General features: G+C 32.7%; 1 protein-coding gene across 8 annotated transcripts in view; it reads right to left on the bottom strand.

The window, feature by feature from the left end:
- Window positions 1-14,280, bottom strand: part of LOC106869306 (trafficking protein particle complex subunit 8) — a 116,079-nt gene that overhangs the window by 80,976 nt on the left and 20,823 nt on the right. For all 8 annotated transcript variants that reach the window (XM_089362502.1, XM_089362506.1, XM_089362514.1 and 5 more), the window contains exons 2-4: window positions 11,267-11,467; window positions 3,981-4,070; window positions 1,720-1,894 (exon numbers count right to left, since the gene is read on the bottom strand). In XM_089362502.1, the coding sequence (XP_089218628.1) occupies window positions 1,720-1,894; window positions 3,981-4,070; window positions 11,267-11,467 (466 nt within the window). The remainder of the gene's footprint in view (window positions 1-1,719; window positions 1,895-3,980; window positions 4,071-11,266; window positions 11,468-14,280) is intronic.

Genomic DNA, 14,280 nt, shown 5'->3' with positions numbered 1-14,280 from the left:
GCAGCAACAACAACAATAAAGAGAAAGGAAGAAATTGATATCAATTCAAATTTTATACAACAAAAAATTATGAAAATTAAAAAAAGGAAAACAATGTTTAACAGCAGATTTTAAAGTTTAGGCAGTAAATATTAAATTCAAAGTTTGCAAAAGCATAATCTATAGATTCAGCTTATAACAATAAAACAACAACAAATAATATTTGTCAGTTGGATAATTTATCAACATATTTTAATTCCTGACATCTCGAGCAAACAATGCAAGATAAAATAAGTATGTTCACATACATACACAGATATACACAAACACACAGTACAAATATCTTTTAAACAATATAATCTTATTATCATAATATTAAAATGAGCCAGTTGATATCTATCACTTGCAATACCATCATATTCTGGCAGCATGAATATTAACTGTATTTTTCTGAGGTCTAAAGATCTAGAAAATGCTAACAGATGTTACTCCAGGAATAGTTCATAAGAAAATCCAAAGATCAGTTCAAGTAATATGACAGAGATAATGCAAGTTTTACCATCAATGATGATAGATTTGTGAAGCTGCTAAAATATCAGATAATATGCCTAGCAGTATTTCTTCTGTCTCTTTATATTTTGAGTTTAAATCCTGCCGAGATCAACTTTACTTTTCATCCTTCTAGGAGTGATAAAATAAAGTACCAGTCAAGTACAAGGGTTAATTTAATCATTTAGTGCCTATGAAAGAAATTGTCATCATGACAACTATTACCATCATCAACAAACCCCCACCGACATTTATGGCCTATTTATAACCACAACTACCACCACCACTACCATCACTAACACGGTTCATAATTTAAAGCTTGCTCCATTGGTAACTTCTTTTCAGATTATAGCATTTTCCCTCAATACTATACTCCACTCAGGTGAGGTCTAGCAGGCTCTTGGTGACCTCACCAGTGTTGGTACTACCAAAAATGCACCCAGTACACAGAAGTGGTTGACATTAGGAAGCTGTACAAACCATGCCAAAACAGGCACTAAAGCTTGGCACAGCCCTCTAGCTTGTCTGCCAAACTGTCCAACCCATGCCAGCATGGAAAAAGAGATGTTAAATGAATATAATCGACAATCTTAATTTTGATACACCTTGCTTTTAGATGCTTTTGGCTTCCAAAGATTATTAAGATTTATTAGGGCAAATGCCTTCTACAATAGCCCCCAAGTTGACCCGAACCTAGAGAGTTAAGTTGAGTACACAGAATTTGCACAAAAGCCTGTCAAATGGACTGAACCTATTCTTGAGTAGTAAACATAATCTGTCATTTGATTTAACACTACCATCTGGTCTTTGGATGTCCTTAGCAGAGTCCAATCTGCTGTAAACATTTAGAAAATCTGAATAAAACAATAACATACTGACTTACAAATAAATTCATATCTACTGTAAATATTTTGATGTGTCCAGGAAAACAATTCATCTAGCTTACCTAGATGGAGAAAGTTCACTGGGAAAGCTACATGTGATAGAATAGCATTATATCCAAGAGAATATTTCTCATCTCCTTGTCATTAATGAAACTAGTTAAGTACAAGTACCATGAATCCAAGTGGTCTTACAATAAGATTAACATTTCTATATTAGATTTCTCAAATGAGATGTTCCCACATGCCTACCTAACAGCTCTTCTTTCCACACACAATAGATAAAAAAACAAATTGAGAGGATACTCACTTTGCTTGTTCTCCTTCCACAACATCATGTAATAACACATAGTACTTTAGAATATTTGGACAAAACCATTTAGGCAGTTTGTTAGGAAATTGATTATGCTGTTGGCTCTGTTGTTGTGACAAAGTATTGAAGACACCTACTGGATCTGTGTGACCAGAAGACACAACAAACATACCTAGATTGGTGTTAAGGAGAAATAAATAGTCACAAAAAAAAAACAAAAAACAAAAAACAAAGATCATTCTCTCCATTTCTTTTATCTTTTACATATACACTTCAGTAAAGCCAATATTGGTCATGCATTTTCTTTCATTTCTTTATACTATCCCTATCCTCAAGAAAGAAGAACACTTCACTCATTCCCTTCTGGTATGAATGTAGGTCCTCCCACTTAAGTAGGAAATCATTTTTATTTTACTAATGCTAATGTTTAATATATCTTCCCATTGACTAGTTAAAATATAAGTATGTCACTGTACATACACTTCAGTTATAACTGATTAAGGACAAACATTTCTGGTTTTCTGCTTCAATCAATTTAGCTTTATTAAAATAGCCAAATTCTGAGATTCAATAAATGTTACTATTAAATAAAATCTACAAATATATAACAAATTGGTGATATGGACAATCTCAATGAATTAGCTTTTTTGATAAAAACTTTCAGGAGATTCAGTTTCGCTGGAGGGAAAAAGCAGTCAAGCACTGATCTGGCAACATATAAAAAACACTGAACCTTAAGCTCATTCATGTTGGTATCTGTTGCCTTCCATGTTGAAATAATCAAGAACAGCTTCCCATTCTTCAGCATAGCATAATCTATATTACTTTAGTTTTCTCTCTTCTACTAGTTTAACTCATACACTCTCCAGTCAAAATTCACTCATAGGACTTTGATTGGCCTGGAGCTATAGAAGAAAACACTTGTAAAGGTGCCATACAGTGGGACTGAACCCAAGAGCATATGGTAGGGAAGCAAACTTCTTAATCACACAGCCACACCTGCACCAATACACAACCACAGTGTCAACACTATCACTGGCTTATGAATTAACTGCTAAGATTATAATGTAAAAGGTTTAAAACAAAAAAGACCAATAGTCTCACAGACTGTCAGTGAATCTATTGTTATTTTCTGCCTCAAACTGATGATCATAATGTTCAATAACAGTACTTATAAAAATATAATTGTAAATTATTCAACTGAAGAACAAAAACAACGTTCAAAAAATATATAATTTTTAAATTCATTTATCAGAATAAATTTTTCACATAACTTGATTAGAAAATGTAACAATTCCCAAAATACTCATGTGCATGTTCAGCTTACCTTTGAAAGTCTATTTCCATTTATAGAAATAGATATTTATAAATATCCAAATAAATGATTATTTATAAATATTCAAATATCTCTAAAGCAGTCTGTTTTTTTTATAGCAATTTCTCATAGAAACAAACATGATTTTATGATATCAGTGATCCTATATAAGTACTATTGCTTATCTTATTGATAAAAAATCTCAACAAGAAGAAAAGTTTAAATGAATTTCAAAATAAAAAATTTTAATGTGTTAAATATCTAGAGGGATGATGGTTGCATGGTTAAAAAGCTTGAATCCAATCATGTGGCATTCGGTTCATTTCCACTGTGTAGCACCTTGGGCAAGTGGCTTCTATTATAGCCCAGACCAATATCTTGTAAGTGAATTTCATAGACAGAAAGTGTGTGGAAGCCAGTTGTGTGTGTGTGTGTGTGTGTGTACAGCCATAAAAACACAGAAGTCTGGTGCAGGCCCCTGCTTGGCCAGCTCCTGTCAAACCTTCCAACCCATGTCAGCATGGAAGGTGAGCATTAAACAATAATGATATATCGTGTGTGTGCATGTGTGTGTTTGTTGCCCCACTCACTGACTGACAACTGGTGTTTGTTAATGTCCTCATAATTTAGCAGTTTCGCAAAAGAGACTGATAGAATAAATACCAGACTAAAAAAATTAAATACTGGGGTTGATTTGTTTAACTAAAACCCTTCAAGGAGCTGCTCCTGGACAGTCACAGTTCACTGACTGAAACAGGTTAAAGCTATATCTCAAATGTCAAAGTCATTTTCCCCAAGATGAAATTTAAGCCAAACAATTTCAATACAAAAGAATACTCCAAAACTTTTAGCACTTTCTTTCTAATCCCCTAAAATAAAACATCTTTCTTCAACAAAGATACTAATATATTAAAAAGATGACAATGTAGTATTTTAAGGATACATGCAATAGAATGGTTCAGGAATTCATGATCAGATGGCGGCAGTAAATGAAGAAAACATTCCCGATATGCCTCAAACCATGGAGTGGTTGCTGAAAAGATAGAATTATAAAAATTAAAAAAAGATAGCCAATTTTTAAAATAATCTTTTTTTATGTATTTTCAAATGAATCAAATTGTCTATACAAATGAAAACAATACTAAGAATGTACTGATGTAAAAAAAAAATGTAAATTCAAATATCTTAACACCTTGTTAATAAAATTTGATGCAACTCAATTGAATGAATTGGTTATCATTTATATTTTAGATTAGGAAATGTATTAATTAAAAAAATTTGCATACATCACAGAACAAACTTTTTGGAAAGTAAATAATTATAAATGCAATAATTATATTACATAGAAATAATGTATAAGTAGATAATTGATGGTAGTATGAAATTTTATAACAGATTATTATAAGAATGCTATTAAATTTTTTTTTCTTTTTGTATTTTTCAAATCTTGACGTAAATAGAACAAGCTTTAAATTCATCAATTTTGGATCAGAGTTACGATTAACATCATCATTACATATCCATGTTGGCAAGGCTTGGATAGTTTGACAGGATCTAGCAAATCTGAAGACGGCATCATACTCCAATGTTTGCTTTAGCATGGTTTCTATGGCAGGATGCCCTTCCAAACAGTAACCACTTTAAGCATGTACTAAGTGTTTCTTTCATGGCACCAGCACTAGTGAAGTCATCATGCAGCTTGCAAGACTAAGATCTCCTTTGTCTGAGTGGAGCAACAGTCAAGAAGGAGAGGTGGCTTTATGTTAGGTAAGAGGTCAGAGTATGAAAGAAAAGGCCAGAGCAGAACAAGTTTCTTAGTGTAGAAGAGCTACATAGCTACACACATTATAGAAGAAAGAATGAGAGTAGTCAAGGTGGAGCAGAGAAGATAAAAATAATGGTGAAGCAGTGTCAAGGTGGATCCCCTTGATACAAGGTAGGTAAGGACATAACAGGGAGGGAGGGTGGGTAGGAGTTGCAGAAGCATATAGAAGAGTGAGAGATGGTTAGAAATACAAATGAATGAGAAGGTGAAATACTATGGAAATTAAGCATTGATGGATAAGAAAGAAAGAGCAGATGAAAACTGCAAAAATAGGACATGAGTGAGGGATGGCTGTAGTAAATAGTAAATAAGGTATGAACAATGACACAAATTAGGGCAGGTAAGAGAGGACTGGTAGTGCAAAAAAGTGGGGAGGGTGAAAAACAGCAAAATTGAAACAATGATCCAGTAGAGATGGGAAGGACGAGAGAGAGAATCTTAGGATTCTCTATTACAATTGCCATACATCTTAAAGCAGTTAACTTCATAGACATCAACCCAGAACCCACCATAGATAAATCTTATTAAAAAAATTTTTTTAAATAAAAAAATGAAAAATCCAATTTATTCATAAATTTTTCAACCGCCCCAATATATTAAAAACCTAGTTAAGAACATTTAAGATTCTGTTATCCAATAAACCTGTATTCAAGAAAATTGCAACACTTTAGAATGAAGCACTTCATAATAGCAGGTACAGTGACAAAGTTCAATACACAAATAAAACTCAACAATATCAAACAAAAAATTTTATTCAATCCACCCATCAACCTACAAATCCCAACAGCTACAGACAGCCTATGCTTCAATATCCTACACAAAGACCAACTAACTGTATCAACTAACTTGGTACAAACATAATGTTAGATTATAAGCAATTTTGCAGAAAAGTTATTGCTAATTACAATCAGTTAAATTATCTAAATATGAAAACCAAAATCTCACACCTAACCCAACGAATTGTAATTGAAACATTTCTTAATCCTGCCCTCAGAATAGAAACTGCCTTATTAGTAACAATTTATGGCACAGTGTTAATTACTTATGCTACAACACCAACTTCTGTTTCAAAAATAGGTTTAACTGTTATTGAATTCAAAACAAGATACCACCAACACATACATACATTCTATAACTCAAATAGAAAATTCACTTTCTGAATATATATGGTCCTCAAAGTCCCAAAATATCCCCTACATTATTCATTGGAAAATCCAACGATCTCTTCACAACCATACCAAGAAACAACAAGCATTACCAACTTTGTATATGTTTGCGTAAATACATATAGACACACACAAGTGCATGTAGACATGAGTAAAATGTATATGGAAGTGCAAATATCTATGTACATATATACATATTATATATATATATATATATATATATATATACATATTATATATATATATATATATATACATATATATATATATATATATATAGGGTCATCCTATAAATAATGTGTTTTTTTCATATTGCTTTTATTTTTCAAAATTAGGATAAAGTTCTTTTTTAATCTAAAATATACTCTCCATTTTCTACAATGCTCTTCCATCTATCTGGTAGACTTGCAAAGCCCCTCTTCCAAAATTCACTTGTCCGTGATGAAAAATACCCCTCCAGTACTGTTCTGACTATGTCTAGAGACTTCAAATCATCATTTAATGTCTCTTTCCCATGTTGGCATGGATTGGAAAGTTTGATAGGATCCAGCAAGCTGCAAGTTCTAGTATTACCATTGGCATGATTTCTACAACTGGATGCCCTTCCTAATGCCAACCACTTTGGAAAGTAGTGCCATGGATATGGGAGTGATTGAGGGCTGAGAGTTAAGAGAATGAGATATGGCAAATACCTGACAAAGTATAAACAATGCTTTTAGAACATCATTTTTGCAGTGGTGGGCTATTTTCTGTACATTTTCAGTGTTTATTGTACCTGTGCACCTTCCACACACACAAACTATTTTCCCAGTTAACCATCCTCTGATATTGCTGCACCCCTTATGTGTCCATAGCTTGCACCAAGTACATCTTATGGAGTTTCTACCAACACTTTTCCTACAGATCGAGCAGGGTCATCTACCTGAAGGAATTTGTGATTTGCCTACTCTCCTACTTACTAAGACTTTAGTTTTTGCTAGATTAACTCTAAGGTCCTTTGATTTTAGACCTTGCCGCCATGCCTGAAATTTCTAATCTGGTTCAGGTAGTGATTTGGCTATAAGTATAAGGTCATCAGTGTAGAGGAGTTCCTATGGGTAACCTGTCTTAAATTCCTTTGTTATTGCTCAGAGGACATTGATGAACAAGAGTGTGCTGAGAACTGATCTTTGGTGAACCTCTACTTGTACCCTGAATTCCTCGTTATACTCATTGCTAACCTTCACCTTACTGACAGCATCCCCGTACATGGCTTGTACAGCTCTCACCAACCACTCAACTATCCCTAGCTTCTGCATTGACCACTAGATAATGGAGCAGGGACTGTCCATGGCTTTCACCATTTCGACAAAAGTCAGGTACAGGGGCTTATTTTTGGCTAGATATTTCTCCTGCAGTTACCTAACTATGAATACAGCATCAGTTGTGCTTCTACCTGGCACAAATCCAAATGGCATCTCATCTATGCTAATTCTCTCCCTAATTAATTGGGTTAGGACCCTCTCCGTGACTTTCATTGCCTGGTCCAGCAGTTTGATGCTTCTGTAATTATTCCTGTCCAAAGTGTCACTTTTGCCTTTGTAGCAGATGACTATGATGCTGCTACACCAATCATTGGATATGACTTCATGCATGTGTATGCATGTGAGTGTGTATACACACACCTATATAGATATACATATATATATATATATATATATATATATGTATACATACACACACACACACACACACACACACACACACACACACACACACACACACACACACACACACACACACACACACACACACACACACACACACACACACACACACACACACACACACACACATAGATACTCAACTTATTATACCTATGGTGATGTAATTGATTATTCTTATATATCTTAGTGATTTCATTTGATCATATATTGATTATTACTAAATATTCATCTGCACTTTGATGTTTCCGTTATATTGTATTGTAGGGTTTTGTATTAATTTTATTAACATGTTACTTTTAGGATGTCTATATATCATTTGCTTTATAGTGTTTTTGTTTATAGAATACTGCATCATTTATGTTTTTATGTATTCCTGACACATTTCATAAATGCTTTGTATCTAAATATTTTGTTGATATATTTGTGTATAGACATTGCTTATATGCACAAGGAGTAGGTGTGTATATGTCAATAAACATCTGATATTCTATGCATATAATTGTTTATATATCTACATCAATGTCTCACTGTGTGGTGGGGGGGCATATGCATATGTATATATTTTCATGTATGATGATGTGTGTGTATGCTTATGTGTAAGTATGTATGTAAGGTTGAGGAAAAGATCCACAAGTCAATTTTAAAATCACCTACCAGCGAAAAGAAAACTAGAAGTGGTAGAATTGTACATTTTCCCAAAAAACTTTCTCAGTTTGTTTGAATATATTCCTCATGGACTTTTATATTCCTGGAATTTTTTTATAAAAAAGATTTTATAATTTTTCTCCAGAGAAATTGTATTGAACTACGATCCCCTGCACAAAGTATGTCCTGTAATTGATTTACTCTTTAATAAATATATAACTGTATCTACCTGGGGAAAATCTCAGTGTAGATGAAGCCATGATAGGCTATAAGGGCAGAGTACATTTTCGGCACTACATACCTGCCAAACCTACTAAATGGCAGATCAAGGTATGGGAAGTTTGTGAATCAGGTTTTAGCAGAAAATCTTTCCCTTGTAAGAACTTACATGTGCAGTACTGTTATGGGAAACCGTAAAGGTTTATCCCATGAAACGAAAACAAAATTTAAAAAAAGAAGGGACATTTTACACTTGCAACAAGAAAATTTATTAGCTACTGCTTTCAAAGACAAAACAGATTTTATTCCTGTCTTCTAATGAACAACCTAGTGTTGGTGCTGAGGGGAAACCCCTAGTGAATATTTGTTATAACAAATATATGGGTGGGGTTGATAAATCTGACCAATATCGGGCATATTACACAGTTGGTCGACCTAAGAAGAAATGGTGGAGATACATTTTGTGGTTTTTAGTTAATTTAACTGTAGTAAATTCATATATTGTATATGTAAAAAGCCACAAGGTACCTCTGCCACCAAAAGACTATGACCATTTGAAATTTCGAGTTGACATCACATCTCAATTACATAAGGGCTTTTCTTCTAGAAAGCACAGAACTGGGAGAAATTGCAAAATTAACTGAGGTGGATATCAACAGAGAAAATATTGATTTTCATAAAGTCGAAAAAATAAATGGAAGAAAAAAAGTTTGCAGACTGTGTTCGCTGCAAAAAAAGAAAAACTGCAAAAGGGGATCAGATTGAGACTTCATATATGTGTATTCCTTTTGGAAAGTGCCCTTGTGTAAAGGGTGCTTTGGGCAGTTTCATGACAAAAATATGTCATAACTATATTATTTTGTTTATTCCTTTTCATTTTATTATAAATAATATTTGAAAGTGAAAAATACATATTAATTTTCAGTAGGTTACACACCTGTATTCACCTTTGTCTCACCTGTTAATGAGCTTTTTTTATTAGATGCATTCTGTAACGTAAATGAATTCATTAAATTGTATAAGAGTACATAGCCAATGATATATTGACTAGTAAAAGAGTTTTGTACTTTATTCTCAATGAAAACATTTGAATGAAATATAGAAAAATAAAATCTTGAACTGATTACACCTGTATTTTAATTCAAATTAATGTACCTCATCTTGAAAAATGTAAAATTGTTGGCAGTTGACATCTGGGATAATTTTAGTAACAAATCAAACAGGTAAGATGTATTAAGAGTATGAATTTTAGTGTTTATTCATAATGTTATTGTTTTTACACCTTTTAATTAAATTTACCTGCCCATAAAAGTCAAATTTAATCAGAATGATCAGCTAAAATTCTGTAACTATAAACCACTGGCATACAAGCCCCCATTTACAAAATTTCAAATCTGTATGTAAAAAATTAACAAAGTTACAAGCAAATATTGTGGACACCCCACTTGAACCTGAATAAACCAAAATTAATGTGAACAGATAAGCATTACATTTGACAAATTAATCTGAACACTAAAGGGTTAAATGAACGTAAATAAACTAATTTAGTAAATAATTTCTCTTTCTTCATTTTCTTCAACCTGTTAATGAAATTTATTTCTGCAACTATGAAACTTATAGCGATGAAAAAGAGCGAGCTTATTTATCTTCAACATACATGCACATTCAGCATCTTGGTGAGTATAATTCATCACAGCCTTTGCACAGCCAGAGTTAAGATTTATGTCTAGTGATAATACTTATAATTAAGTGACAGGTTTATCACCATAGATTCCTACTCAATAAACATCTATATTTATTATCTTTTCCAAGTCAATACCATTATAAACCAGATAATCAACATTGTTATAAATTGGTGACCAACAGACATGGACTTCGAATTCTATTGGGGAGAATAATCACCATATAAGTTAGATAAATCACTGTTATACATCCAATGTATCTCAAATATTGTTTTGATCACACCTGGAAGCTTTTCATCAGAAGTTTACTTAATCAGTGCTAATTTGGGGCTCAACAAAAAACTAAAAATTATGCCAACAACAGAAACTTCTACATGGTTCCTTAATCTGCTTGAAATCATCATTTTCCATCCATCCTTTCACATTCAATTGTGTTATCAAAGGAAACATGCAGTGAATAATGTAATCCTAAATACACACTACCTAGAAAATGCCTTTTATCACAGGTCTGCTCAATCAGGACTAATCTGAGGTAAAACAAAGACATTCTAAAAATTATCTCTTTTAATCAATAATCTTGAAAGGACAAACACCAAAATTAGTTTGAATAGTAAGTGGAATCAAATCAGTGAGACACTGAACTATATATAAAGTGAGTATAATAAAACAACTTAAAATAAGTATATGTTAAGGGTAAAAAAAGCATTAGTTCAATGATTATTATTTTAATTATTTCTGCAAATGTGGGAAACAAGTTTAGACATGTTCCAGTCTCATTAGACCTTTCCAGCAAACGTACAGATTTCTCTGTACATATCAAAATAGAAATTTAAAAAATTACTAAATAGTTGTACAATATTATACATAAGCCATAAAAAATTAGCATATTTGAAAATTTAAATTACTTAAGTTCATTATTCAGAGATTTATAAAGCCTTTATAATGTTACCTCTCTCTCACCATGTAATAATAACTTTGTAACTTACCACTTAGCTGCAGATCATAATCACCCACAGAGATAACATTTCTTTGATTGCCATCCAATAGCTGAGGCTGGGCACTAGCTACAGTATCGGTCATCATTTTCCGAGCAACAGCTTGTTGTGGGGGAGGTGTGTTCAAATCTTTCACTGTTATTTTCAAGTTATGTATTGAGTGAAGGACATTGTTGGGATCTCGAATATGAGCTGGAAGATGAAAATAGAGTATGTTAAAGAATAATACTGGTTTCTTTATCATATGCACAAGATTGATTTTGGTTTTTGTATAGAATTGTAAGTATTCTAGTCCCAGATATATTACTGGTACATATATTTGCACCTGCATGATTTAAACTCAGAAAAATGAGATATTGAATTTGATACAATAAGATATTTAGTTTTAAGTAATTTTATTATAGCAATCTCCATTGATCATCTACTTCATAGATATTGATTTCTTCGCACTAGACACATCAGTATATTAGAGATAGGGTCATAATAAAAAATACTAATCCACCAATTATATTACTTGTCTTAAACACATAGCTCATGAGGCAGATGTTCACTTTATTGTTGCCAAAAAAATTACTTTTGCCAGAAAAAGCACAATTAGGCTAATATTAAAAATAAGTATATGACTTAAACATTACATATGTAATAAAATTTATGAAGACTACAATGCTTCAAAATATCTATTAATGTAAAATAAAACATTTCCAGCATATTCAAAGTACTGACATTGTCTGAGATAACCTAAATATTGAGAAGAACGTAACTAAATTTGATTGTTGCCTACAACCAAATAAATCCCTGGAAACAGAAGATGAATTCAAAAATTGTGAAATTAATGTAACAAAAGCTAATTCACAATATGAAGTGGTTGAAAACATTTTCCATATCATTGTTTTCAATACATACAATTCCAAAACAAGTGGGTTAATAAAATTTCCAATACTTAAATCTAATATTTTTACATATCTGTAAGAGGTGAATTTTTTAAACATGAAAATGGTTTACAGAACATAATCTAAAATATTAAAAACATAAATAACCTAGTTTCAGCAGTTAACCAGTCAAATACAAACTAAGGAAACAAAATTCACGAACTTATTCAGTATTATAATCATGATGTCTACAGTCTTAATATCACAAAGTATGAGAAAGGCATAGTGACATATGTCTACCCAAGGAATTCATTGGCATTTTATCAACTCCAAAATTTGCTTTAAGAACTTGAAACAAATTTTATGTTTTAGAATAAATAAAAACAAAAATAAATATTATTATTGTAGATGTCTCCAAATTCAAATTGGATAATAAATCAATAATATTACAATACTGATAAACTAAAGAATAAAGGTTACTGAAAAAGCTTCAAGTTTGTAATATTTCTTCACTAATTCTCCATTAGAATTTTGTTTCATAAGATAGTAAGATGATGAAAGGTGGTAGTAATTATATCCATTATAGTTCTTCTGAAACTGGTAAGATTGATATACAGGTTGCATTCCAGAAGGTTGAAACTTATTTTTAGGAGAGGCAGTCATAATTGTCCTAGATTATTGTAATTTTAGTATATCATTACTATACATCTAAGAAGCTGACCTACCAACTTTTGTTATTCCAGATTGAAGGAGATGGTTGTAACAGCACTTTGAACACACTCTACTAAACACACTCTAGTCATAGCTGACTAGTTTTCAGAATACAGTCAGGACATTTTGAAGCTTACTATGCTATAAAGTTTTGTGCTAAATTGGACAAAAACATTACAGAAGCTATGAAATGTTCCAGCCTACTTATGGATTAACTTATTTACTGGCACAAGAAGTCCAAAAATGGTAGAGAGGGAGTGAAACAATGAGGTGTGAGAAGGAAAGAGATATCAAAACATTAGAGCTGATTGAGAAAATTCGCAATTTTCTGGATGAAAACTGTCTTGTATCTATGAAGACAATAACCATATAATTTGGAGTTGGTATGACAACTATACACAGAATTATTCATAAATATCTGACCATGCGTAAAATTTGGCCAAGTATGTTCCCAGGCTGCTTAGTTATGAGCATCCTGGTAACAATCTATTTGTCAGAGATGGTCATAAAGACTGTTCCTCATCCTCCCTACAATCAGAGCCTTGCTTCCTGTAACTTTTGGTTGTTCCCCAAACTAAAGGAGAACTTGAGGAGCTGTCATTTCAAAAATGAAGGAGGCCTGAGACAAGGGTCCTGGGTACTTTTACTTTGAAGGACTTCTATGGGGCCTTCTCAAAGTGGCCGGAATACACAAGTGGGTTAAAATCAGGGTATCATTTTTTGACAGAGATTAGAATTTTGTACTTCTTTAATTTTAATAAATCTCCTGAAAAATATCAGCTGTAACATCTGCAGGTCAGTCTCAAGGAAAAATGTGGGTGCTCCAAAGGTTTACAATTCTACGAAGGAAGGATTGAAAAAAAATATCTTGTGTATAGGGTCTATGATATGAGACAGTAAAAGTAATGGGTGGGTGAAAGACAAGAGAGAACAGATGAAAGAGTGTGCAGCAACTAGTTCAGAGAAGCAGTTATTGTAGTAGTAATAAAGAAAAGGATCAATGTATTGGTAAATAGTTAAAGTGTATTAGTGAGTGAATTGTTTGTTAGTCAAATAGCCTACTTTTGGATGTGACCTAGTTTTGTGATATACAGCACTACCCACTCAGATGTAAGTGGTACTCTAGTGTTCTTACTTCAGCTTCATAGAGGGTTAACAACTGATCATGTCTAGTCTGAGGTATTTAGATTGAATGTGGTGCCTTTGCCTACATGATCAAGAAGGCATAGCTGTGTGGTAAGAAGTCTGCTTCCCAACCATTTGGTCCTGAGTTCAGTTCTGTTGCATGCTATCTTGAGCAAGTGTCTTCTACTGCAATCCCAGGCTGACCAAAGCCTTGTGAGTGATCTGGCAGATGGAAACTGAAAGAAACTCATTGTGTGTATCCGTGTTACTGTCTTCACTTTGACATTGTATGATAATTGT

This window comes from Octopus bimaculoides, chromosome 1, assembly GCF_046866305.1.
Source record: "Octopus bimaculoides isolate indiv1 chromosome 1, ASM4686630v1, whole genome shotgun sequence".
NCBI lineage: Eukaryota > Metazoa > Mollusca > Cephalopoda > Octopoda > Octopodidae > Octopus > Octopus bimaculoides.
Note: the sequence above shows the minus strand (reverse complement) of the source record. Positions and strands in the feature narration are given on the sequence as shown.